Here is a 25,066-nt window from a genome sequence, read left to right on the forward strand (position 1 = left end):
TTAAGAGTAGATTACATTTTTATTTGTACATGATCATTCCAGGGTAATTCTACCAACTGGCATATGTTTGTATCATGCTGCTACTAAACCACAGTGTATTACAAACTCATTTTCAAGCTGCTTAACTCAAGAATGGCTAGAAGCTTAAGGCTATCATTAAAATATCCCAACAAAACACCAAAACCAACACACCAACCCACACCACCCCAGTCAAATCAAACACCTTTCTCCCCTCACCCCTCCAGCATATAAATTTTATGACTGAACATTCATAAACCATAATGTAGCATGAACAAACCTTCAATCCTAGCACATTCCATACAAAAATAATGTTTTAAGGAACAAAAATATCCCCTATTAACAGAAAAATGTATGCTGACCCACCAACAGCAATTTGCATCTGAAAAGCTTATTACCTTTCAAAAAAGTTCTCTCTCTCAGACTGGAGAGACAGACTGATATGCTTTTCAATTTAAGAGCTCCAGTTGCTATAATTCAAGATTATATAGCACGGCTATATTCTATTTGCATTTCATTTAAGCATAGACCTTTTCCACCACAGTAAGTACCCTTCTGCTTTCTGTGCTAGGTTTCTGTACTTAGCTCTGTTCCACTGCAGCCACATGTATTCAGACACGAGGAATTGGGAAAAGCCACTTGCTATATACGCTGGTCCAGATCGCATGCAGTTACACATGAAAGTGCACTGGAAAATTTCAATCCATCTGACCAAAAGATTTCTAAAAGGAAAATAATGATTTTCTGTGTGTTATAGCATCCACTGCTCTGAGGTGAAAAATGAACAATAAGCTTCTTTAGAGAAGATCATGATAATGGATGCATTACTGTTAGAAATCCTTAGCAATGCAGACATCAAAAGAAATATTAGGTCTGTTTATGCATTAGTTATTTTCATGAATAACGCTACAAAGCTTTTTAATTATTTCATAATCCTCAAGACATCGTTGGGGCTCAGAATCTTCTCAAATTTGAGACATACCAGAAAGGCCACAGAAGACAAAACAGACATTCTTTGGTATTTTTGGCATTCTACTGCATTGCAATGATACTTAAACGTCAATATTAAGTCTTGCAAATCTGTACTGTAAAGATGCTGGAGTTCTTAACAAAACGATCCCTTTTTTATCTGCTGGCTGGTTGTGTAACATATAAAGCAGCCCTGTCAAGCTAACAAAACCCAATGCTTCTCCACAGCCCACAGCCAATGAAAAATCCCCTCGAGTGACATATCCCAAGAGAGTTCTGGAGCAGTGGGAAGTAACGTCGGGGAGAGCATCTGCCCAAAGACCAAGAATGAGGTCTTCATGTTCCTCAGTTGCTTCTTTATCTGGAATGCCCAGAGGGTCACCTTCTAGAGCCTTCATGTTACCCTTTTTCTTCTTCTTCTTCTCCTCTTTTAATTTCTGCACCTTGTACTTGAATATGTCACGATGTTTGGGTTCTTGAGGACCACAGAAAAGTTTGTTTTTGCTTAGATGCAGCAAGTCGTCTTCTGTTGGGATACAAATCATGGCATGTAATTCAGGGTTCCCCTTTCTTAAGAGAGACAGGTTGACCCATACAAGAGCCCTTGGATAGCTCATCAAGATTGGCAAAAAGACATCTTCAGTCATTTCCTTCTGTCCCAGTCGAGAAATAAGGCGGATTCGCCGATCCTTACCAGCAGTGGGATAGCACCAGGCTGATAACTGCATTAGTAGTTTCTCATTCCTATTAAAAATTTTTAAAATAAACATCAAGGATAGTTATTAATAAGTAGTACAACAGAAATCCAGTGCCCCGCATATTTGTAGGAGCATGATTAGAAAAAGCCCTGGGGCTTTCTGTAACCTTCCAAGCTGGTATTTGTATTATTCTTAGCACAAAAAGAACACGGGTGAGTGGAATTCGTGTGTGAGGCTATTTCTTCAGAAGGAAACATTACTTGTTAAAACCCCCAAAACCTGTTAAATCACAAATGCTCTAAAACCTTCAACAACATTAATGCAGTTCAGAACTGCCAATATTTTCTTCCCCTGATAACTACACAAAAATGAAAGACTTGCATTCAAGCACTTTCTAAACACTGTTGCTGCCCTCATGCGTTGCATTGCAATGCAGGGGATTCTCCATTTTCTTTATAGACTTTATTACGTAGTGCAAGAACCACCTGTAAAGATGTATTAGAAAAGAGAATGCAAGCTGATTTACACAGCAACAGTTTTAAAATCACAAACAGGAGCCTCTAAAAGCTCCCTCCACCTGGAAGCACACAAAATATACCAACTCCAAGAACACACTAAACTCAGGATAAATTTAAGATAATTCAAGAAATTTACTTCATCTAGTCACAAAGTTTGCTGGACTTCCACTCAACAGCAAATTCTGATCCATGACAAAACTATTTAATCTCCTCACTGTATTTGGATCAAATAATTCTCTCATATTAATAACCAAGTCTGAGCTCTTCCTTTCCCCAATTCAATAATACCCAATAAAGCAGTAACGCCTCATATCCGTGTACCATTTTGACATACCTGAGAACAATAAAGTCACTTGTCATAGTTTCACCTTTCTCACCAAAGTCTTGGGTGCCTGTAACATCCTCTGTCTTTAGGGCACCTTCGGACCTTGTTACTTCCATGGTCTCCTCTACCTCACGAGTCTCAGCGGAAGCTTCTTCGACCACTTCTGCTTTGGGGTCACAAAAGCTATGCCCTTCAGTTACGCAGCACTCAGGGTGTGGGGAAGACTGACGCACAAATTCTCCTGAAGCTTTCATTCTTCCTTCCCAGTTCTTTGTCAGCTGCCCCCAGGGACAGACAAAAGGGGATAGAGTGCCCATCTTGACATAATTTGCCCTTTTTGCAGGTGGACGTCTAAATGATAAATAAAGTAAGTAAGAATGTTTGTTTCCTGGGCCCTTATTCAGTCTCTAGCACTTCAAAAGACTGTCTACTTTGTCCTGCTGGTCTAATAATGTTTTCTGTTTTCAAACCCAAGTATTTAGAAAGTTAACTTTGCATTCCCTTTGCAATCTCACTGAACAAGAATTTTAAAGTTATACTTCCAGACAACACTGCTGTTCTGACCACCATATCCTTTCAGCCATGCTGGATATTTCTATGTACCGTGACTGACACCACCACCTTTTCCTCTGAACTTCTCCTTCCTCCCCCTCCTAGCTGGAAGGGGAACCAACACCAGCTGGTGCAGAGGACACTTCCAGCTACTCCATACTCATGGTTAAGAATTCTGTGTTTATTGTAGTGAAATGCAAACTTCAGAATATCTGGTATTTAAAAAGTGGACAGTGAAATATACCTCTTCATTCACTTTATTCTTTAACACTTAGTACATACTTTGATATTCTGCCTTTGCCTTTTCCTACCTCCTCCCTCATTTGTTGCTAAGGGAGCTTGAAATAGCTTTGTTTATTTTATTGTTATGCAGCCTTGTTATAGCCTTATAACTGAGGATATCTCTGGGAATAGAAAGTTTTAGTTAATTTATATGCCCAGTTTAGCATAGCTTTTCTGTTAAATATATCTAGGATTCTTTTCTTTTTCATATAACACTAGGATTTGAAACACTAGTGAAAGACCTCAATAAATCCAAGTCTAAATGAACACAACAGGTAATTAAGGCAATATTTTAAGCAGTATTCATTTTTTCATTCATGCAATCAATTTTTAAGTTAATATTACCGTTTGAATTTTTCAAGAAGACTGGCTTCCAGCTCTTTGGCAAACTGCATTCCAGCTTGACAGTCTGGGAAATCATTCGGAGTGTGAGGTGTCCTTTGATATTCAGAATGCTTTAAAGCCTCTTGCAAGCCACCGACTCTTACACCTCGATATATCTGTTATAAAAACCAAAACCCAAGAAAGCAATGTTTGTACTGATTCTGAGTTCCTAACTGAAACCAAAACATTAATGCTCCGGAAGCTACTGCCTTAGAAAACTGAAAGTCTGTCGCTTTAGCTTTCAAAAAAATAAACTTAAGTACAGTTTTCACAGTTCTACATGCTCATTTCAACAAAAATGTTAGTCATGCTCTTTAAATTTAATTCTGAAAAACTATCACCAAAACTGAAGAGAATTTCACAGGTTCTGATCTTGTACGTTGCCAGGAATGTCATGTTACTTTGACAAAGTCACTGCCCAATTTATTTTACCTGTACAATAGGTATCACTGCAATTAATCCCCCTGCACATTCAAAAGTGTCAATTTAACTGCAGAAAGACATTAAAACCGCCATCTAAACATTCAAAGCAGGATGCTCCAAAGAGCACCAGAGAAGTATTCAAGCTTAACTCAAACTTTGTGTTTCAAGCTCTCTCCCAAATCAGAGGCAACCAATTTGTTGACAGAGTGGTGGAGATAGCCAAGCTGGAAATGGATTAGCAGCAGGCACCAAATGATTTCTCTTTAGAGGCATATGTCTGTAGAAACGCAAAATCGAAGAGCTATAGCATCAGCTTTCTCTCCTTACTCCCCACTCTGATTTCCTGCCTTAGACTGCCATGTGGGCACAGTTATACCCAACAGAAGATATGGAAAGCTATTGTTTATTTTTAAGATTTTAAGACCAAGCCTCTGTCATCAACCAGTTCATACACACTCTTTTAAAGTGGGATTTTGATCCTGTAATTGTGAATTGGTTACACAATATGAAGTATTCTCTCTAAAATAAATTCCTTTGAACCAAATTACATAATTTCTCATGTTTACTCGCAATTTGGAATGAAAGTCACTTACAAAAGGAATCCAGAAAGCCATGCCCCAGCCCTTTGGGAGATAGATATCCCAGCCACTCCCCCATCCTGGTCGATCTTCTCCAGCCATTTTCCCTGGCTGCTGCACCAACAGTATGGGAATCTTAGATTCACAAGGACCCAAATCAAGGTGTGATCCAGGTACCAATAACTGAGCTCTCATGTGGTTTAAATCCTGAGAAGGAGACATTTCCCGTAAGTTAGTAACCATTTTCCCCTCTTCCATATACCCTTCCAAGATACAGAGAGGAAGTGAGCTTATAACTAGGAAAAATATGCTAGTAATATGCTACATATGTGAACTGACCTTCATCAGGGCATGAAAAATGTTTTTAGAAAAATGAATTAAACACCCTTTTTCTCCCCTTCTTATGCCATAGACCTTGATGGAGAGCAGGTACTGAAACTTAGAGCAAAAATGTACAGCACAGATGAAGGAAGAAAAGCTATTGCAACTTGATATTTATAGATTTGTGCACAAGACTAGACTGAACAGGTGCTTACAGACAGTCTGTCAATACATGGAACAAATCTGAACTACATCCAGGGAGACGGGAAGAACATTTGGTCATGAAACAGTTTCACATAAAGCATGCTGGCACCAAGGCTTTGTCAATCACCAGTTGTTATATTCCATTGTACCACATTAAGGATACATTTATAAAAAAACAGACCATCAGACTGCCTCTTTACATGTCCCTTCTGGATCATCTGTTTGATAAGGTAAATATGACATTTTATGACAGTATGAACACTGTCATATGCAAAAAGATTGTGCCGATAACTGTTATGTACTAGTGTAGTATTTAGTAAGTACTCTGCTTTTTTTATACTATGTCAGCCAGTTTGAAAAAGCACAAAACTAATTTTCATAAAGAGAATATTTACAGGGATGTTTCTGCCATACAAATATTTTCTCTTTTTGATTACAATGGTTCCAAAAGTTTATCACCTCTTGTGACTAAATCACCTTTTTACCCATGCATTTTGTGGGTTGCTTCTCCATTGCCAACGGAAGTGTCAAGATAGGAGATTTCAAGCCTGTAACAACACATTTAAAGCTTTCCACAAATCACAGGTTATTGCCCAGAATGCCCACAACACAGTGTGCTGCAGTTCAGAATGACAGGGATTTATTTCCTTCCAACTTCCACAATTATTCTGTCAGGAGAATCGTCCTGGCTATGACTGAGCAGTGAATGGCCAGAGCCTCTCTGTGCCACTTCATCCCTTTTATCTGTTGCACAGGAGTCAAGGTGATGTAGGAAAATCCAATTCGAAACCCTTCTGATAAATAAACCTACAACTATTTAGGCCTGTAGACAATCCAATAAAGCTTTCTTTTAATTGAGTCATGAACAATGGTTGTGCAAGAGCATTACACAAAGGCTACAAAATAAACACTTCAACTCAGCAGCTGGATACTATGACATCAGGAAACTGCTGCTCTTGGATTTATACAAGTTTCAAGAGTCTTGCTCTATGGACTCTATGGACCATTAGCCATTTTCTCCATGGCAATCCACCTTCTTAGTTACCTGCTCCGAGATTTTATTTTCAGTGACGTTCTTACAGATGTCCTGGTCCCAGATAAAGCTGTGAGCACAGTCTACAGGTACACCCTCCAGGTACAGCTGCCTAACTTTATCATTATCTACAAAAGAAGAGAATCTTCAAACAAAATTCAAACAATGTTTGTTGCTTAAGTATCAAATTTAAAACCACTCCACTATCATAAGTACAGTGAGCAGACAACTACAGAAACGGACTACTAAAAACTTAACAAGCATCACTGCTTCTGGAATATCTTACTATCACATGTTTTTCCAAATACAAAATATGAAATAAACTGGTTTAACCTGGTGTTCTCTTACAGGCATTTCTTATTACAAATGACATCACCTTTGGCAATATAAGTTATATCTCTACTGTGCCACCTTTAATATTCTAGAATCTGACCTTTCAGGCAGAGTGTGAAGCTCAACAGGTTTGGTAAAAATCAGAAACAGCAACACTACAAAGCCTGAAATGTCTGCCTAAGTAAACTTGTAAGAGAAGCGAGGATAAACTTTAAGAACTGCACATACAGGAAATATTTTTATGGATATGACTAGTATGCAGCTACTTATTTAGCACTAGCTTCCCACTCTGAATCTTTTCAGGCTCTGAACTTCAAGGAAGGGACTATTCTTTGCTTATGTCTGCACAGACCAACAGTTGTGTGCGTTACTGAAGATAAGTAACATTTTAAGCTTTAGAACTGATTGTTGAGGTATTAAATAACCTATCTCTTCTTCAGCTTCGCAATCTAAACAAAGCAGAGAAAATGTATACGTACCTTTAGTGATCTATGGATTAAAAGCCTTCAGCGTACAGTATGTAATGCATGCTGATCCATGTTTTTAAGTAAAATAATTCTTAACAATAAGTAATGCAATGAAATTATTAATAGTTCTGTGATTAAAACTTACAGGGACTGCTGCTCATTTTATAATCTACAAGGTCTTACATATTAAACAAACATTATGTGTTGGGTTTTGTTTTTTAAAGCATGGAGACTTTCAAAAGAAGATTCAGCTAATTTTTCTAGTTAATGTTGACAAAGACTTTGAGCACAGAAGACATAGATTATTCAGTGGTACTAACAACACAATAGGTACTACCAAACATAACTGCAATAATTATTTAAAATCTCTAACTTTTAAGATGTCCCCATTACTAAGAGTTGCAAAATCCTTTGAAAGAAATATTAAATATGGCAGCACTCCTGACAGTTTGATGGTGTTATTAAGCTGATACTTGCTATGTGTTCTTGCTGATGAATTATATTTACGTGAGAGGAAGAAACACTAAAGAAGTTGCCAGATTAGGGTGGCATTCCTTCAAATTAAGAATGATACAACTAAAAAGGAAATCCTTGCTAATTCCCTGCCAATTAAACCAGAAGAATTCCTTCTCAGACCAAAAATTAAGGACAAGAACCTGAGCAGGAACGTAAGAGCTCAACACTCCTAGAGTCAAAACACATTCTGTTTGGATATACAGCAAATATCAATGCCTCAAAGGAAGAAGAAAAAGACAGCAACAAAACTGTGTGTAGTGGTGGTGGGAAATTCCTTCCTGATTCTTACAGATAACCAAGGGGAAAGGGCACATAATTACAAGCAAACATAAGGTAAGGGTAGTGACTTTTCTATCTTCTGTATAGAAAGCTTTTGTGAACACCAGAATCTCTTTATGCTGAATTATTTAAACATGTTCTAGTTCCTTCAACTGTAAGTTATTCACTATAACTTCCTCTGAATTTTTTTTTTTTTTTTACCACTTTATATTACTACAGTTCATGCAGTCTATCCTTGTCATATTCTTCGGAGTTCTTTACAATTCCTATATTCTATAGTGGCATGATTAATTTTTTTTTTCCGCTTTAGAAAGCCCTTTTAAGACAGTCTCTTCCCATCACCACAGTCCATCCAATATCCCACTCACTACACTAAAATATCCTTCTCGAACTTGGTACCTTCGTTCTCCTTGATCCCCTTGATCACTGAACTTGGAGAATTTAATCTCTCCACTAAGCATACTATAATTCATACATGAATTCATAATTCATACATTATCCCAAATCCTCACACCAGTACTCTTATTTCTTACCTCTCTCCTGTTTTCTTCAGTCCTCATTTTAAGATTGCTGGGGAAATAACCCTACTGATGAGTAAGCTGCTGATGATAGTGGAAGATGTTAGAGCTAATATAGGAAATAGAAAGTTGTATTACTAAGCACACAAATCTCAGTGACAATCAGCACATTATCTACTTCTGCTGGTGTCAATGGTTGGTGCTTAGACAATACAGGCAGATAGAGAAAGGTTTTATTCCATTTCAAGCTGTTGTTCTGATTTGCGTAGCTGATTATCTTAACAGTCTTAGAAGGCAGGACTAAGAGTAAGAGTTCTTCTATTTCAAATTTTTCCTTCCCTCTGTAAGGAAATTGCAGAAAAAGCAAAAATGTCAGCATTGCTAGGGAGCAGTTTCAGAGCCATACGTACGTAGGGGTGCGTGGTACAAGGATAACTGATGCCAGATACCTAAACTTCTGCAAGAGGTATGTTTACTGGCAAGGACTCAGGCTCTGCATCTGCAGAAGGAATTTTAGCTCACTTATCTTTCATGATGCGTTCTCCTTCTATGCATCTCATTCACTGACTGTTTAAAAGCTCCACCATACTCCATATTGAACAGTTTTTAAGGCAGGGGAATTTGCATTCTCCCATAGAAGACAGTAAAAGTATATTAAAATGTCTGAAGTGTACTTTAAAATGGAGAAAAGAACAACACTAATTTGCACTCATGTAAGCACTGGCTGCTTACTGGAAGTCTTGACTTCCAGAAGGCATAAACCTGCTGAGAAGGCAGTGAAAAGTGATTTACTCAAAAACTTTCTATCCCCCAGCTTGAAGGAAAGAGGACAGTTCTTTGATCAAATCCCATCAGCACATGTCTGTAACACACAGTTTGCACACATGCATATGCATTCAGGAGTGAGAATAACTGGGGAAGACTGAAATTACCTTTGATTTGTTAGCATGTCACTCACAAGGGAAAAACTACACAGGCATATCTTAGAACAGCATTTTGGAAAAAAGGGATATGGACAGATGTGTATCGTTTCACAGATTGTCTGTATGACAATCCACAAGCAAAGATGACAGCTGTAACTTACCTAAACTGTTCACTCATTTGACAAACAATGCATCTTTAAGTTAATAAAGATATCTTATGAAAATCAGTTAGCTTTTATACAATTTTAAACAAGAGAGGCTAAAACACATACAGAATCTGTGAACATATGCAGTGCCATTTCAATCTTACTAATACCAATAGAATGTCCAGGAAACAAAAAGGGGAGGAAAGTGAGGAACACAGCAAGGGTTCCTTTTTATTGCTCAATCAACATGACACATCATTAAGGCAAATGAAAGACTAATAATATTTCTTAAATAAAGATCAGCTCACTATATTACCACATCTGAGTAAGATTACATCAAAACCAAGGCTCAGAAATTGTATGTAGTTCTAAGGCTCATAAGAAGATTTCTTCTTAGAGAAGGGGCAAATTAATACCACCCAAATGGAATTACAGATCTTGCAGAAGTTTAAGAAGTTTGTTTTGGGTGGGTGTTACTATGGAAATGTTGGTAATACTATTGCTATAGTGATGTATACTATAAGCCATGATTAAATTCCTTCCTTTTTTGGTTAAACAAATTTCCCTCCAAATAACTGAAGAGGAGGTACTCTCCATTCCTGAGTCACTCTTGGCAAAAGAACCAGTAGAATTGAGGGTACAGAACTGATTGGAAAAATGCTGGCAAAAATGCTAAATCAAACTAGAATAATCTTTGGGAGGATGTTGCTTTTGAAGAAATTCTTGCTGGATATTTCAGGAATCTGACTTCAAGTGTGGCCAATAACAGGGTCCTGGGGAAGAGTACACTAGAATCAGTATGTAGTGTTGCATTTCCTTACTCTGCCTGCTCCTAGCCACTTGTGACTTACAGACTTCTTCAGTTAGAAGTGATTCTTTTGCACCGAGTGGCCTTCAGTAGGTTCCCCTTCATATATTTAACTGATTTTTTTTAACTCCTGCAAACCTGCCAGGCAATCAAGGAGGCTTACAGGAAAAAGGAATAAATCTAATTGGTGTATAGAGGCAGTGAAACATGCAACAGGACCCCATGCTCCAAGATTACTAACTAAGCTGGTAGAATTCAGGAAGACCTTATAATGGGTCCTGAAACAGTGAATAGTGGCAAGAAAGCATAATGCTTGCGTAGAGAGAACACATTAGACATAAAATGCATTTTTGAGAAGTATTTAAAAAATTTTAACTTCTCTGCTTTTAGCTACTTGAATGAGGAGGCCAATTAAGGCACGGACATAGCACAGGTAGTAGCTGTCACACAGTCAACTATAACATTAGTTTAGGAACAACAGTCTTTGGAGAATAACAGTAGTCTCTCTTTCCAACTGACACCTAGGAATACTCAGGGAGACAGGAGAGCTGCAGTTGGACCTCAATCTTGAGTTTCTCAGGTAGGAGAGATGAACTACCATACCATAGGGTTTCCCCACTGCACAAGTACTACAGATGCAGGAGATTGTGAATGATCCTGTAACTCTTCCCACACAGCATTAGGAAGTCACTCAGGTGGGAAATGTGGAAAACAGCAGCCACTTTCCCTGCTGAACCATTCGTCCCTCCTATTCTCTCCTTAACTGCTTCTTGTAGGAGGGCTGCCCTCTCCTCTTCTGACATCCTTTTGATTTTCTACTAGAAGACAGCTATATTGTCTGTCTTCTTTCATCCTTCTACCTACTCAATTTATTTAGTAGTGTCTAACACCAAGTCCTTTAGCAGAACCTAATTTAGAAGGTATCATGCAGTTTACCTTTCCTTGCTAGCTGAACAAGGACCTTCTCCCTCTCCAAATAAGTCACAGAGGACAGATGCAGTTTTAAGTTCATAATGAAACAAAAAAAACCACTCAGAAAAGAACCAGAAAGCAACACCAGCTCTTCTGAATGTTTGTAGTTTAGAAAATTTTTTGCAAGTGAAGAATAACCCCAAGTAGAAAGATCTTGAAGATGGCCATTTCTAGTCAGCCAAAAGGCATAGGTATTATCTTCCTCTTGACTCCCTATTTTACATCATTACCTCTTTACCATGGTCCTCCTTCCTGAGGGACAACCAGTGGGAGAGAAAACACTATGAGTCATTTCCAATGCCTAGATGCCTTCTGCTGATCTTGCCTTCTTGAGCACATCTTCACAGACATGACAAGCAGAATGAAGGGAGTCAAATTACTTCTTGTAGTTGCTAACTCCTCTACAGCTCAAACCAGTACCTGTAAACAAGTGCTCACCTTACTTCTCAGCAGGAAGGAACCAAAGTAGAGGTCATTTATGCTGCAGCATTTCCAACAGGAACATTAGTGATGAGAAAGTTAGCTGAGCAGAACTAATTAACAGAAGTCTGTTCTAGATACAGAGGGTAGAATAGGAGGATGTAAGAAAATCCAAGTAACAGAGTTGTGCAGAGACATAAAAGACTAACTGAAATAGATGTTCAACCTGATTTAAGTGAAAGGCGAGGCTAGATTATTCTAGTGTCTTGCAAACACACCAAAGAAATAAAGTATTTTCAAGTCTCTGGAACCTTCAACTTGACGTATTTGCTACTGCTTGATAGCTGGCTATTGTGTTTCTCATATTAGGCGAGACAGTCTGTGTCCAGTCAGCTTAACTGAAAATGCCTACACAGCACTGTACACCAACCCCATTTTATACTATATATGCTCTTGCACATTTGTCAAGGACATTCACATCCAACTGAATTTGAATTTTGCACAGAAATGTTGTGTAAGTCAGCATTGAAATGAAAGTTTCAGCAGTCACCCTTGCATCTTTCATTTTTTAACATAACCAGCATCTTGACCATCTGAAATGCTAATCTTGCAATGGTAATTTTTTTTTTTCCAGTGGAATTGCAACTTTCATCATTGTAGGACTATAAACCAGAATATCTTCTTGGAGAAATAAACAGCATCAGGAAGACTAAACATCAAACAGAAACTTTCTAAGTAGCTTTTAGCACCTGGTTGGCCTTGCCAGGATTCGAACCTGGATCATCTGTATGGTCAGACAGAGGCTTCCACTGAGCACAAGACCAGCTTTGGTGCATGACCCTCCCTCACAATTGCTCTTCTAAAACCTGTGCAACTTTCAAGCTGTTTCTGTTCTGCCAGGGGCTGTGGAAAGGGGAAGAAAACATTGTGAAATTGAATGCTAGTGGAAAACAGCAAGAGATAATCAGTAGATGACAGCAAATGAAAACAAAAGTGTAGAGAGAAACTGAATCTGTGGCCTTTGGCAGTTCCACAAGAAGCATAATATAAGCAAGGCATTTTACCTTGGTATTTTTCAAAGTCTGGCATGGCTTTTGTCTTCTTTTTTGGCAAATTGACTCGAGGATCTCCAACAGTGAGGCCCAGTATTGTACCTGGTGGCATTTCTGATGGTGAACTTATCCCTTTAAAAATACACAGATGAACATTGCCATGAAACCACCAATTAAGTTGTGATTTTCTTCTGCACTATTATTTTGTGCATTTTTGCTTGCAGGGACATGACACCACTGTAAGCCAGAGAAGCCATCCAGAGTACTCAATTTAACATGTTTTGAAAACTCACCAATGCTTGTTAAATGTCCAATAACCAAAGACAACAATAGCAGAGTAAGACTTAGTTTGCCGTTACATTTATGCTTAGCACAGAAGTGAGATCACTCTCACAACTTACAGACTCAGTTCATCCTTTGCATTTGGCACATCTCTTAAAAACCAAACAACCTTTGTTTTATACTCATCTTCCAGAGAAAGGGAATTTAAAAATGTTTTTTAAAAGTTTTAGCTCATCTCTGTTTAACTGCCTCACACTGGATAGCTTGAGTAGAGTGTGAGATCTACCAAAGCCAATTCCTTACCTGTTTCAGTGCTAGAAAGTGAGGAGATGTTATTAACTTTATGATACTTTACAACTCAGCCAGATATACAGCTGCTCATTAGAAACAAAAATATATAAAGCACTTTGTGTAGGAGCCTCTCATTTTATTTGTGGAGGTATTGTACAACTTATTGCATTAATTTGATGTGTATGGGGGGAGAGAGTAAGAGTACGTGTCAGACTGTATATCCCATCAGCAATCTCAAATCTAAGTTCATGAAGATAAGAAACAAGATTCAGTTTATCTATTAAGAGTTTGGACTACACAGAGGATTAAAATTCCTTTAAAAAAAACTTAATGTAACATTTCTCAAATCTTTGACGTGCCACAGTAATTACCAAAGCACATGTTCAGTGGCATTACTCTCTTGATCAAGCAAAAAATAAGCATTTCCAATTGAAGTCAACTTATTAGCATGCCAGTTTTGGCCACTAGCATTTAAGGGATTCCCCCTCCTCCCATAGCACCCACATGCCTAAATACCTTCTAATAGCTCAAAGATAGCACTTTGATGTTGATGAAGAGATACTTTTTCAGAGTCCTTGCAGTTTTCTACCCACCAGTTATTCAGTTCTGTTTCTGAATCTGCCATTTCCTGGAAAATAACACATCTAGTTAAACTCAAGTGGTTAATCAGTATTTTCTATCACTATGAATTCACTCTCAGTTTGCCTTAACCACTGCGGTCACTTTCTTCCTCTTCAAGTTTCAAACCAAAATAATTTTTTCCTGATGCAGTCTATTCCTATATTCCACTTTACAGTAATCCCCAATAAGCAGTTCAGTTTAACCTGTGTTCCAAAAATAAACAAAGCAATCCACAATGCTTCCTAATTGTGTCGTTAATTATTTCTTACAGAAAGCCAGAGATTTCATGACCTCGCCATGTTTGCTGCAAGAGACAAAAAACCCCCATTAAAACCACAGCAATGCTATGTGTCAAGAGGCTGACAAAATACTAAGTCCTGGAGAAACTGCATAATTGAATGAAAACACAAAAGTTTCCTATACCTTACACATCTCGTCCTTTAGCTCTAGGTGCTCTAGCTCATTGCTCGAGAAACATGATCTATGGTTTCTTAGAGTATATGAAGTATTCTGGACCTCTCAGCCGAATACACTACTACAGCAGAAACTACACAACCTGCTCAACAGCACCATTGGTTCTATTTTTTTCCCACCCCCACTTAAAATCCAGATAGGAGTTCTTCCTGAGATCAGCGTTAGTCAAAAAGCTTAATATAGAGAAGCTAAGAAAGTAGAAATACATAGGCTAGCCTTTATAGTAAGTAAGGCTAGATAGTTTATGATTCTTTCTAGCAAAAATAAGCTTGCACATTCTAGAAACCTTAACAAAATTACAGTAATATCCATACTGTCAATTTCCTTACTGTTTGGAGAGAAGCAGCTTTCAAGGTCTCTGTAAGGACGGAGTGTGATAATGGGCCAATCAGTCGGTATCTGAGAATCTCCATGGTTCTATCACTGAAACACAAGGAAAACTTCAGGTGAATTTACAATCACACAACACAATTTTTTCCCCAGTACTGTTAAGCCAGAATTCAGCTATTATTAAGTGGTTATGGGTCACAGTTTCTGATTCTACTATGAACAAACCTGATCACAATGCTAGTAGTCTGCGAGATCCAACAGTAGGACTGGAAGGGATCTCTAGTGCCGTCACCAATTATTTTTTTCACTGGCACAGCTTTTTCTCCTTCTTTATCCTCCTTCTTTCTTTTCTTGCCAAGGCTCAGAACACCATCCATTTGTTTTTCCTCTTGAATTGATGTTGTAACAGGCTCAGAAATATAGATTTCTTCAGGCTCTGAACACTGAAAAATTGCTTTTAACTCTCTCAGTATGTCCTTAAGAAAAATGAAAAGTTTGGATTAGGATGATAAGCAGAGCACTGCAAAGCTTAAGTACAGTTTTAAGAATTACACTCCACTATTTTATTTTCCTATATGGATTTAAGGGAATAAACTTCATTCTAATGAAGTCCAGGGCTTACTAGCAAGAGATGAAAGTAATACTGAATGTTGCTAAGAACTTATTCTCACTCAAATTAATGTAAGAAAAACTGATGGTGCACAAAATTTTACTTATTTTTATTTTTTTTGAAGTTCATAGTAAGTATCAGATTACGATTATTTGTGATGAGACTAAACTTAGCCTGTTGGAGGTGCCAGGGGGAAGGGTGTGAATCAAGCAACATCATACTGCAAAAGTATTCTGCAACAAGTGACACTAGACTTTCAACAAGCTCAAACACTACAAAACCTCAGAGGCATGCACCTTCTGTACAAGCGTTACAAAAACAAGGTGCAGAACATAAATATTGTTAGAGTGGAAACAGTCTTACAACTTTTAATTCCTAAAGCCATGTATTATATACAGCTCTTCTACACTTTTCAGAAGCTATCTTCAGCACAAAAAATGTACAATGCATAAAGAAATCAGAGTTCAACTATATAGAAAAAAATACCTGTTTGAGAGCAGGATGCATCCAGATCCACAAATGCCTGTTTTCAGACCCATCCCTGGGTTTCCAAATAAATGTAACAGGACCAAGCATATCCTCAGGATAGCGATCTGCACGGTAAAGGTTCAGGGAACCCTCAAATCTTCCAGACAGACAACAAGCCTCTTCAAATGTTAATCCTAAAGATGATGATATTTATTGAAAAACAAAATAATCTCTTGTTTAAAAAAATTTAAAAAAAAAATGAAATTCAGTCTGGCTGCTGGGTTGCTAATGCTGTACCACATTTAGTGTGGTACATAAGCAACTGAAAATAAGAACATCTAGTCCTAGTATGAGACATTTTAATTATGTTTTTCAACCAAAATCACAACTCGGTATCAACTCTGTTACTACTGTTGAGATTGACAGGATATTAAAAAAGGAAAAGGATGGGTCATCCTTCAGTCTATTCAGAACCTTAACTTTATTTTGAACCACATAAATTTTACCTGTGTCAATACTACATATTCGAGCAAGTTGCTTCAGAAGCTCGTTCTCTTTACCAGTCAACTCCAGGCAACAATAATATGATAAGTCCTGAAACAACAGGATAGTGGTAAAGTGAGAATAACTCTGAAAGTAAGCCTGGCAAGGAAGGGCCAGACAGAGCTTCACAATTCACACTGAAGTAGTAATTCTTCATTCACTAAAATTTGTATCAAAAAGAAACGAGTTTTCTTTTTTAACTTAAAATTGTTAGTTATAGGAGAGCTGTCAGGCATTTCTCATTTGAAGGACCAATCTGCCTCTCAAACCAACAGACCAAAAAGAACATGGAACAAAGCACCTGTCTTCAATAGCATCCTGCTCAGGAAGATGATGCAGGGATTCACTGAATCTCTTAGCTCTTGAGAAGACTGAAGATTTAGTATTTCAGTCATAGTTACCATAAGAGTCTTCTAAAGGTTCATCTTGTTCTCTGATACTCATTACCCTTCATTACAATTATGAAACCACTCATTTCATACTTAGCAGTTATTAACAGCTGACACAAGAGTACTTCAAAGAGACAGAAATATTCACTATAACTGAACAGCTGATTACTTCAGCTTGGCAAAATAACAAAGAAAACAGATAAACGTGGTACCTGAAGAAGGCAGTGTCTTGTCATGGCTCGGTAACAAGCCCTGTAGCTCTTCTCCGTGGGGCTATTTCCTAAACAGTATCCCCATTTCTTTACCATATGAAATCTCTTTGCATGCCAAATATGCGTTTCCAGCCAAATATTCTTTCTTTGCCTGCGATTAAACTCCGCTACCAAATTTATGTGGCGCCGTCTAGCTTTGCGGCATTTAGTCTTTGACTGTTCTTTTTTCTGGTGTACAGCTTTCTCTGCCTGTTTTTAAAAAAGAGGACATGGAAGTAAATCTCAAAAGGACAAACTTCTGTAGAAGAAAAAGGTTGACATATATAAGGATACAAGAAGCACTAGCATCGAGTTATACTTTATTGTGATGTTAGTTCTCCATAATTTCTGAGGCTAACTAACATTTTGAAACCATAATACACAAGCCCCATCCACACAGGCGCATCAAGGTTTGACTGGAACTCATGGATAAACCAAAATAATAAGACCTGCTACTTCCTGTGTGAAGTTTTTGTCCAACATCAATATATGCACATGAACAAATGAACATGACATTAGGAACACCTGGAGATTTGAGCTCATACAGAAGCAGCATGGATTCTCAGATTGCCAGGTAGGACCCTAATGATTTATAATGTGTAGGAGCAAACAAGGAAGGACTGTGGTGATGTGTTGACCAAATTCTTGATAAATACCCAGTCAGGGTCTGAATTATGGGTAAACACATGGCTGGAGAGGAAGGCTTGACTCTCTCAGTGCTTGATTTGTCTTTTTGTGAAGAGAAGTGGTAGAAATAGGGACCATAAGACACACAAAAAATTTCTTAGTACGTCCTTCATAAGCTCACCAAGGAATAGCTGACAATCGACCACTGGTTATAAGAATAGCAAAGGAATAAGAATGCTAGAAGATCACTGCCAAGAGCACAGAAAACAGTGAAGCAACCAATGGATTCTAAATAGAAATGCACAAAAAAATAAAATACATTCCCATCAGACCCATCATTCCACCACAGAGTAGGCAATATAAGCCACTGGATCAATGAGTGATTGGTTCAGAAACACAATTAGAGAAAAAGGGATGTGGCACTGTAGATGAAAAACGTATGTCTTCAAACTTATGAAGAGATAAGAGATGATCCAAATGTTTGGATGAAAATGGTCATGATAAAGAATCTAAGAAAAAGGAAGAAAATGCAGCAGAATCAGAGCAGTTAACTTTGAAGAAGCAGACCTCAAACAGTGAAAACAGGCAGAACCTTTACAAAAGGAAACAGCACAGAGGTATGACAAGCTGCAAGAAAACACGAAACAAAACAGCCTGTGCAAACACGCAAACTGTATGAAAAGATCTGAGCAATGAAAACATAGCAGAAGAAATACACCTGCTCCAGGGCCAACTAAATAATCTCAAAAATCCAAGAATCATACAAGGAGTGGAAACAAGGATGGGAGAATCAGTGTGAGCATGTACAGAGAAGTTAGAAAGCTATCATGTGAAAGGAGTTAAAAAAGCAGGACACAAAAGAACCAGGCATAAACATGAAAGAATCTGGATTATTTAACAAGGATAGAGCACATAACTACACAAAATAGCCCATGCCTCTTCCTTCAGTTCTCAGAAAACAGGCCAAATTCCCTGGTCATGACTAACAAAGCAAAAGGAATGCCAACCAGGAGTAAAAGAAGAGATACAGTTTATGAAGATCCAACAAAACACGCCCTAAGGAACATGTATGGAAGTACCCGAAGCAATTTCTGAATTATGAACGATTATCTTCAGGAACTCAGGGTGGAGGTGGTAAGGTCTCAAACAACTTAGGACTTGAGAAAAAAGACAATGCAAAGGAAAAAAAAATGCAAAAAATATGTTAATCAGCCTTAATACATAGAAAATTTACCAAGCAAACTCACTTGATCTCTTTAAGAAGTGTCTAGAGATGATAAAGTGACCAATGCCAAACATCAGACAGATAATTTCACAATAAAATCCTGCTGAACCAATTTTTAAATTTTTTTTTTTTAAAAAACACACAGGAAGGGCACAGTGAGTAAGAAGCAAGTAACTCCACAGGAGCATTCTGACTAAATGTTGAGATACTGCCACAAAATGAGAGTTTCATAAGCAACCAGGAATAGTCAATTAGTAAGTTGTCCTGGTTTAACCAGGATAGGGTTAAGTTTCCCCAGCAGTGGGGGGGGAGCTCTAGCCGGTTATTCAGATACTATGCAGGAGCTCGCAGGAGCGCGGTGCACTCGTGGTTTTGTACATCGTGCTTCAAACTGCTGTATTTGGTAGCTATTTTGCTCTGTTCATTGCTATCACTATTACTGTTATTGTTATTGCTGTTGTTTGTTGTGTTGCTATTGCATTGTTGTATTAAACCTTTCCTTATTTCAGTCTTGGGGCTTTGTATTTCACTCCCTTTGTGGGGGAGGGGTAGCGGCTGTGCGGTCTCAGACCCCGGCAGGGGCTAAACCATCACATAAGTCTTAAACTGCACGCTTAAGCTGCAACAACTCCAGCGTACCTCCCGTGTTTGAGCTCTAACACATGAACCATCACACCGGTCATGAACAGGCTGTGCTGGCTTGAGGCTGGCAGGGTCACACCCTACAGCTGTGGTGGGGTGCAAGGCAGAAAGCTGTCACTGAGGACTGCGGGATCACCTGGGACCAAAGCACTGCCTGAACATAGCCTCCTGCAGTGGACCCTTTTATCATCACTACTCTAATAGCTTTTCAAGATGTCCAACAATCTCAAAGGCAAGTGGTTAGGGAGATCTACTCAAGCCACTATCTAAAACTGAGGCATTCCTGCATTTTGAACCCAAACGTCAGTCAAAGTTTGAGAACCTGTGTACACAGCGAAGTTTTGCAGATAAGCTCAGGTCTGAACATAAATGTACAGCTGAAAACTGTGCTGTATATAGTGTATCTATCTATATATATGCTATATCAAATAGTATAAAATGTGCTTATACCTCTTTCCTGGCAATCTCTTGGAGCCGCCTGGGTAGGCGTTTAATATTGTGACTCATAGCTCGCCTTCGCATGTGCCTAGGTAGAGTCTGGAAAACTAGAGAGTTTGAAGACTTCTGCGCAACTGCTTTCAACATGGCATTGATCTCAGCAGCACGAGCCTGAGCAAAGGTAGACACTAGAATGAAAAGAACTGCATTAGAGCATGACAAACGGCAAAAATCAAAGAAGGGGTCACTGGACATAAATTACTGAATTCCAGCAAAACATTCCTAGTACATCAGTCTACTGACTTCTTGGGATAAAAGTAAATACTGTATACTATTACTGAATCAATTTCAATTATTTAGATATCTGAACTTAAAGGTATGGTTAAACAAATATTTCTACATGAATGAATCTGAAAGCCCTGGTATAACCAACAAGTCCTGTTTGCATTAAGTACTTCTTTATTAGAGTAGCAATCTTTTCAGATGATATTCAAAGAGATGAAAAAAACCTGGAAAAAGAAGGAAGTAGTAATCATCTTAGACTGCTTTTAAATGATCAAATAAAAATCCAGAGGTTTGTCTTATTCTATGCTTATGGAAGCGTATCAACTATCAGAGCACCACCACATTTTGAAAAGCTAATCTGCTCTCCTAATAAACACTCTGCTAGATGAAAAGCTGTCTTTAATTCACATTGTGGGCAAAAACAGTTTCACTGGCTGCATTAAAAGCAGATGACTGTCAGTACTCATTTTGCTAGTGCACAGAAACCAAAATGCATATCCCTCGTTACAAATAAGTGCAACTTTTCAACTCAGAAATCTGAAAGGACTCATTGAATGTGCTGGGTGTGTGGTGGGTTTTTGGTAGCAGGGGAGGGGGCTACAGCAGTGGCCCCCTGTGAGAAGCTTCCTGAAGCTCCCCTGGCTCCAAGTCAGACCCACCTCTGGCCAAGGCCGAGCCAGCTAGTGATGGTGGCTGTGCCTCTGCGATCACATATTTAAGGGGAACCTGGGAGGAAGAGTTGTGGGAGTTGTGAGGAGGAGTTACAAGGACACCTATGTGAACACTGAGGTCAGTGGAAGGAGGAGGAAGGTGGGGGAGGTGTGCCGGCCTGTGGTGGGACAGCAGGGCCAACCCCCCTGCCACCCATGGAGGTCACTGGTGGAGCAGATGCCAACCTGCAGCCCATGGAGGACCCCACACCAGAGCAGGCAGCTGCGCCCAAAGAAGGTCAGGACTCTACGGGAAGAAGCCCCCAGTGTTGTAGTTGGGTGCTGGGAGGATCGCAACACAGGGGGGTGACCCACGGGAACGGCTGCAGCCCATAGGAAGGACTCAACGTCAGAGAGGGTTTGTGGAGGACTGGCTCCTGTGAGAGGGACACCACGCTGGAGCATTGGAGAATGTGAGGAGTCCTCCCACTGAGGAAGAAGGAGCGGCAGACTGACTGCAACCCCCATTCCCTGCCCCCTGCACTGCTGCAGGCAAGGAGGCAGAGAGATCGGGAACAAAACTGAGCCCAGGAAGAAGGGAGGGGTGGGGGAAAGTGTTTTTAAGATGTGGTAATGCTTCTCACTGTCCCACTCTGTCTGCTAAGTGTTGTTGTTGTTAGTGTTTGAATTAAGTGATGTTCTTTTTCTTCCCCTAATGATTCTGTCTTGCCTGTGACCATAACAAATGAGTCATCCCTCCCTGTCCTTATCTTGACTCCTGAGCCTTCTAGTTTATTTTCTCCTTCCCATTCCTGAGGGGGAAGGGGTGAGTGAACAGCTGCCTGGTGCTCAGTTGCCCTCTGGGCTCAAACCAGGACATTCGTTCCAGTACACAACTACTTCTGTATTTTGGAGAAAATCAGGAAAAACAGAAGAACATAACATCAGTTCTAATTTTTGCTCTTGCACAAAACCAAAGACAGACAGCAAACTTAATCACCAGCAAGTTGCCCTGGACATATAAATTATGACCTTTTTCTTATATACAAACCTGTTATGTATTTTGGCATTTCATCAGAAATACTCTGGCGGCCTCCTTGCAATCCTCCTCTTCCTCTACCTCTCTCTCCTCTGTTTTGCCCTTTTGGAAAATACTGGTCTTTCCTGTAAGAAGGCCCAGATGACTGATTTGAAAATTTCTGTTGCTGATACTGCTGCTCAGAACGAACATCTCCTGGAGGGTTTAAAGATGAAAATAGGTAAGAGAAATGCAAAGCAGACAGAGTAACTGATAGTTATGCACCGTCTTTCCTCACTAGATTGCATTGCACATTCCTCCTATAATATTTAATATTTGTACCTGAAAAAGCCATCAGAAGTCAGAATAATTAAGTTCTTTTTTATAGGAAGAAAGAAAAATTTTGCACTGTCCTGCAGCAAGCCTGCAGTAGATTAAGTAACTTTTCACATTCTGAAAGTGGTACTCAGTCCAGACTTTGCTTCCAATATTCTATCAGACTCAACAGGGAAGACCTGACTAAAATTGGTCTATATAACATCTGTAATGATTTTTACTGCTGTCTAGTCAGGGTTTTAGTACCAAACTAGCAAAGTTAATATTTTTCCCTCTTGCCCCTTGATTTTTTTCCCAATAAGGAAATGTATTCTTGTCTCACTTACATGTAATTCTGTTACAGCAACAAATAAGGTAAGCATGTATGTTGGTGCAGTAAGTTACTTTTCTGGTACAGGCATTGAAATCAATATTGAAATTAAATAACTAAAATCTACAGTAAGCTTTCTAAGGTACAGAAATACCTTTCAAGGGTGATAAGCACCTAACACTACTTCAAGTTTAAGAGGGCCCTGAAGTCTATGTTTAAAGATTAGTTTATATTCAACCTATTCAGTTAAGTCTTGGTTAAGATTTCTAGTACAACCTGATACATGGTTCTCAGGCAGCTCATGTTGGCCAACTGGACTAAGAAGGCTCCAGACAGCCATTCCCACCACCCCACCCACTGCATCAAGATGATTGAGGGAACATGGAGCCATACAGCTCAGGGAGCTTCTCTAGTAAAAATCAACCTGTGTGTCAGGAGAAGTGGGGTAAGAGTCTAAAAAAAATTAGTTTTGAGGTTGATCAGCTTCTGAAATAAGCCTATCCCACTGTGCCAGAAATGCTACCATTGGCATGAGGAATAGCCAGGAGCAGATTCATGAACAGCAGCATCAATTTATGTGAACTTAAATTGGCAAAAACCTCCTTTTTCCATTTCAAATAAGCATGAAGATGAGTTTTATGTTCAGCAGCGATGCTGTGGCAGCCCCGATGCAACCACACATCATGCAGAACTGCAGTAATTCAGACGAAAAAATAATCTGGGGTGGAAACAGAAATTAGTTTTCATGTAGAATAATTCCCTGATCTGGGTTTTCCACATGGCTGAGAGCAGCACTGTCCAGCCAGTGAGGTGAAGGTGAGAAGGAACTAGCTGGGAGAGGTGGACAGATGCTGTCTCAGTCAGCAAATCTGTGCAGACCTACAGCCCAGGTCAATCATGGGAGGGTAACTGGACAGCTATTAACTCATTGCACAAACACACCCTTTCACTATCAAGTTTGCCTAAGAATGGATGAACTAAATATTTTAATCAGAAGATGGAAGAGTGTTTCAAAAGACAGTGACTGACTTAAGACCTAAAGAAAAATGAAATTATTTCAGGTACTATGTAGATCCATAGTTTTATACTTCCTGTTTAGAATTTTTTCTTTCCTGTTTCTACAACATGGCCCTATAAAACCAAGATACTAACACTACAGAAGAACGTTATATGGATGATAATGCATGCTATTCAACAGGACAGAAAAACATAACCTCATAATCTTAGAAGTTTTCCGATACAAATAAAGTTAGAAAAATGTGTTTAATCTGGCAGTACTCCTGTAATGGTATTCCAAAATCTTCAGACAGGGCTGACCATAATTTGCTATGTCATTCTGTCTGCTTAGGAACTCTTCAGTCACCTAAATACATGGTGACACTTAAGCATTTTTTTATTCAACCACAAAAATGCAATTTGTCAACTTCTGAAGGCCTCACAGTAACAGGCCCTGCTCTTATCTATGCTTTTTTCCCTCAAAAATAATATAGGTAACAAAATAAAAGCCTGAAAAGAGGAGGGGGGATGGAAATCAAAGTCTGATTAAAGCATACAGGATGCAGGTCAAAAACACAAAGGAAAAAAGCATCTGGCATGCAGATTGACAGGATCCTTCAGTCTTCAGCTGCAAAGGTCACCTGTGCACAAAATGCTCCAGCAATGACCTAACAACGCTGCCATTTTAGGGAAGTGCCTTGCTGCCTCCTGCCAATACTCTTCCATAGATACAAGCGACAAAAGGCAAATTGGTTTGGGTATGCGGATCTAATGGAGAAATAGTGCATTTATCATAGGGCCAGCAGGCTAAACCACCTCCTCCTGCGGCTCCTAGGTCTGACTGAAAAGAAGGGAGGTCACTGGATGGGGTATAACATCCAAATTCATTTTAAGAATACAAACCGCAGCGGGCGGTTCGGGATTTGTCGTGTAGTCGAAGGAATGACAGAGAAGTGCGTATTAAAGAGATTTATGGCAGAACCAGGGCTAAAGGAGCCAACGGCACAGGACGAAGCCCTTGGGTGCTCTCACACCGGGAACGCCTCACAAGGCACCGGGGCTGCGGAGACTGACACACCCAGCCCTGGGAAGGGGGGACGGACACGACACTGTCCCTCCGCGGTCTCCCACCCCAGCCCTGGGCAGGGGGTCCCCCAGCCGTACCTGGAGGCGGGCAGGCTCTGCTCCCGCCGCCGGGGAAGGGCCCCGACTCTGCGGGAAGGGTGACGCTGGCCGGCTGGTTCCTCATCTTCTTGGCCCGCTTCTTCTCCCTCGCCCCAGACATCTCTGGCAGGGCCCAGCGGGTGCGGGGAGAGAAGGGTCACACCAAACTGCCTTTCAGACAGGCCTGAAGGCGCCCGGCGGGAGCTGCCGAGCCTCTCCGTAGCGGAGGAGAAGCGGGGAGGGGTTGGCGAGCGGTGCGGCCGCGGGCAGAACGACCACCGGCCCCAGCCCGGTACTGAGCGCGGCGCAGTCTCCGGCCACTGCACGCGGCCTCCCGGATCCCCGCAGTGCGCATGCGCGCAGCGCACCCGCGCGCC

At 39.8% G+C, this 25,066-nt stretch overlaps 1 protein-coding gene across 1 annotated transcript; it reads right to left on the minus strand.

The window, feature by feature from the left end:
* Positions 1-25,039, minus strand: POP1 (POP1 homolog, ribonuclease P/MRP subunit). Its single transcript, XM_074815230.1, has 15 exons — positions 24,690-25,039; positions 21,917-22,099; positions 19,943-20,118; positions 16,960-17,208; positions 16,322-16,409; positions 15,834-16,009; positions 14,963-15,213; positions 14,737-14,830; positions 13,829-13,940; positions 12,752-12,871; positions 6,318-6,433; positions 4,763-4,954; positions 3,708-3,862; positions 2,538-2,879; positions 1-1,731 (listed from the first exon to the last, which is right to left on the minus strand). Exons 1-15 carry the CDS (start codon positions 24,808-24,810, stop codon positions 1,071-1,073), a joined length of 3,036 nt encoding a protein of 1,011 aa, XP_074671331.1. The 5' UTR covers positions 24,811-25,039; the 3' UTR covers positions 1-1,070.
* Between the last annotated feature and the right edge of the window lie 27 nt (positions 25,040-25,066).

Source organism: Strix aluco, chromosome 1 (genome assembly GCF_031877795.1).
Source record: "Strix aluco isolate bStrAlu1 chromosome 1, bStrAlu1.hap1, whole genome shotgun sequence".
In the NCBI taxonomy this organism is placed as follows: Eukaryota; Metazoa; Chordata; class Aves; order Strigiformes; family Strigidae; genus Strix; species Strix aluco.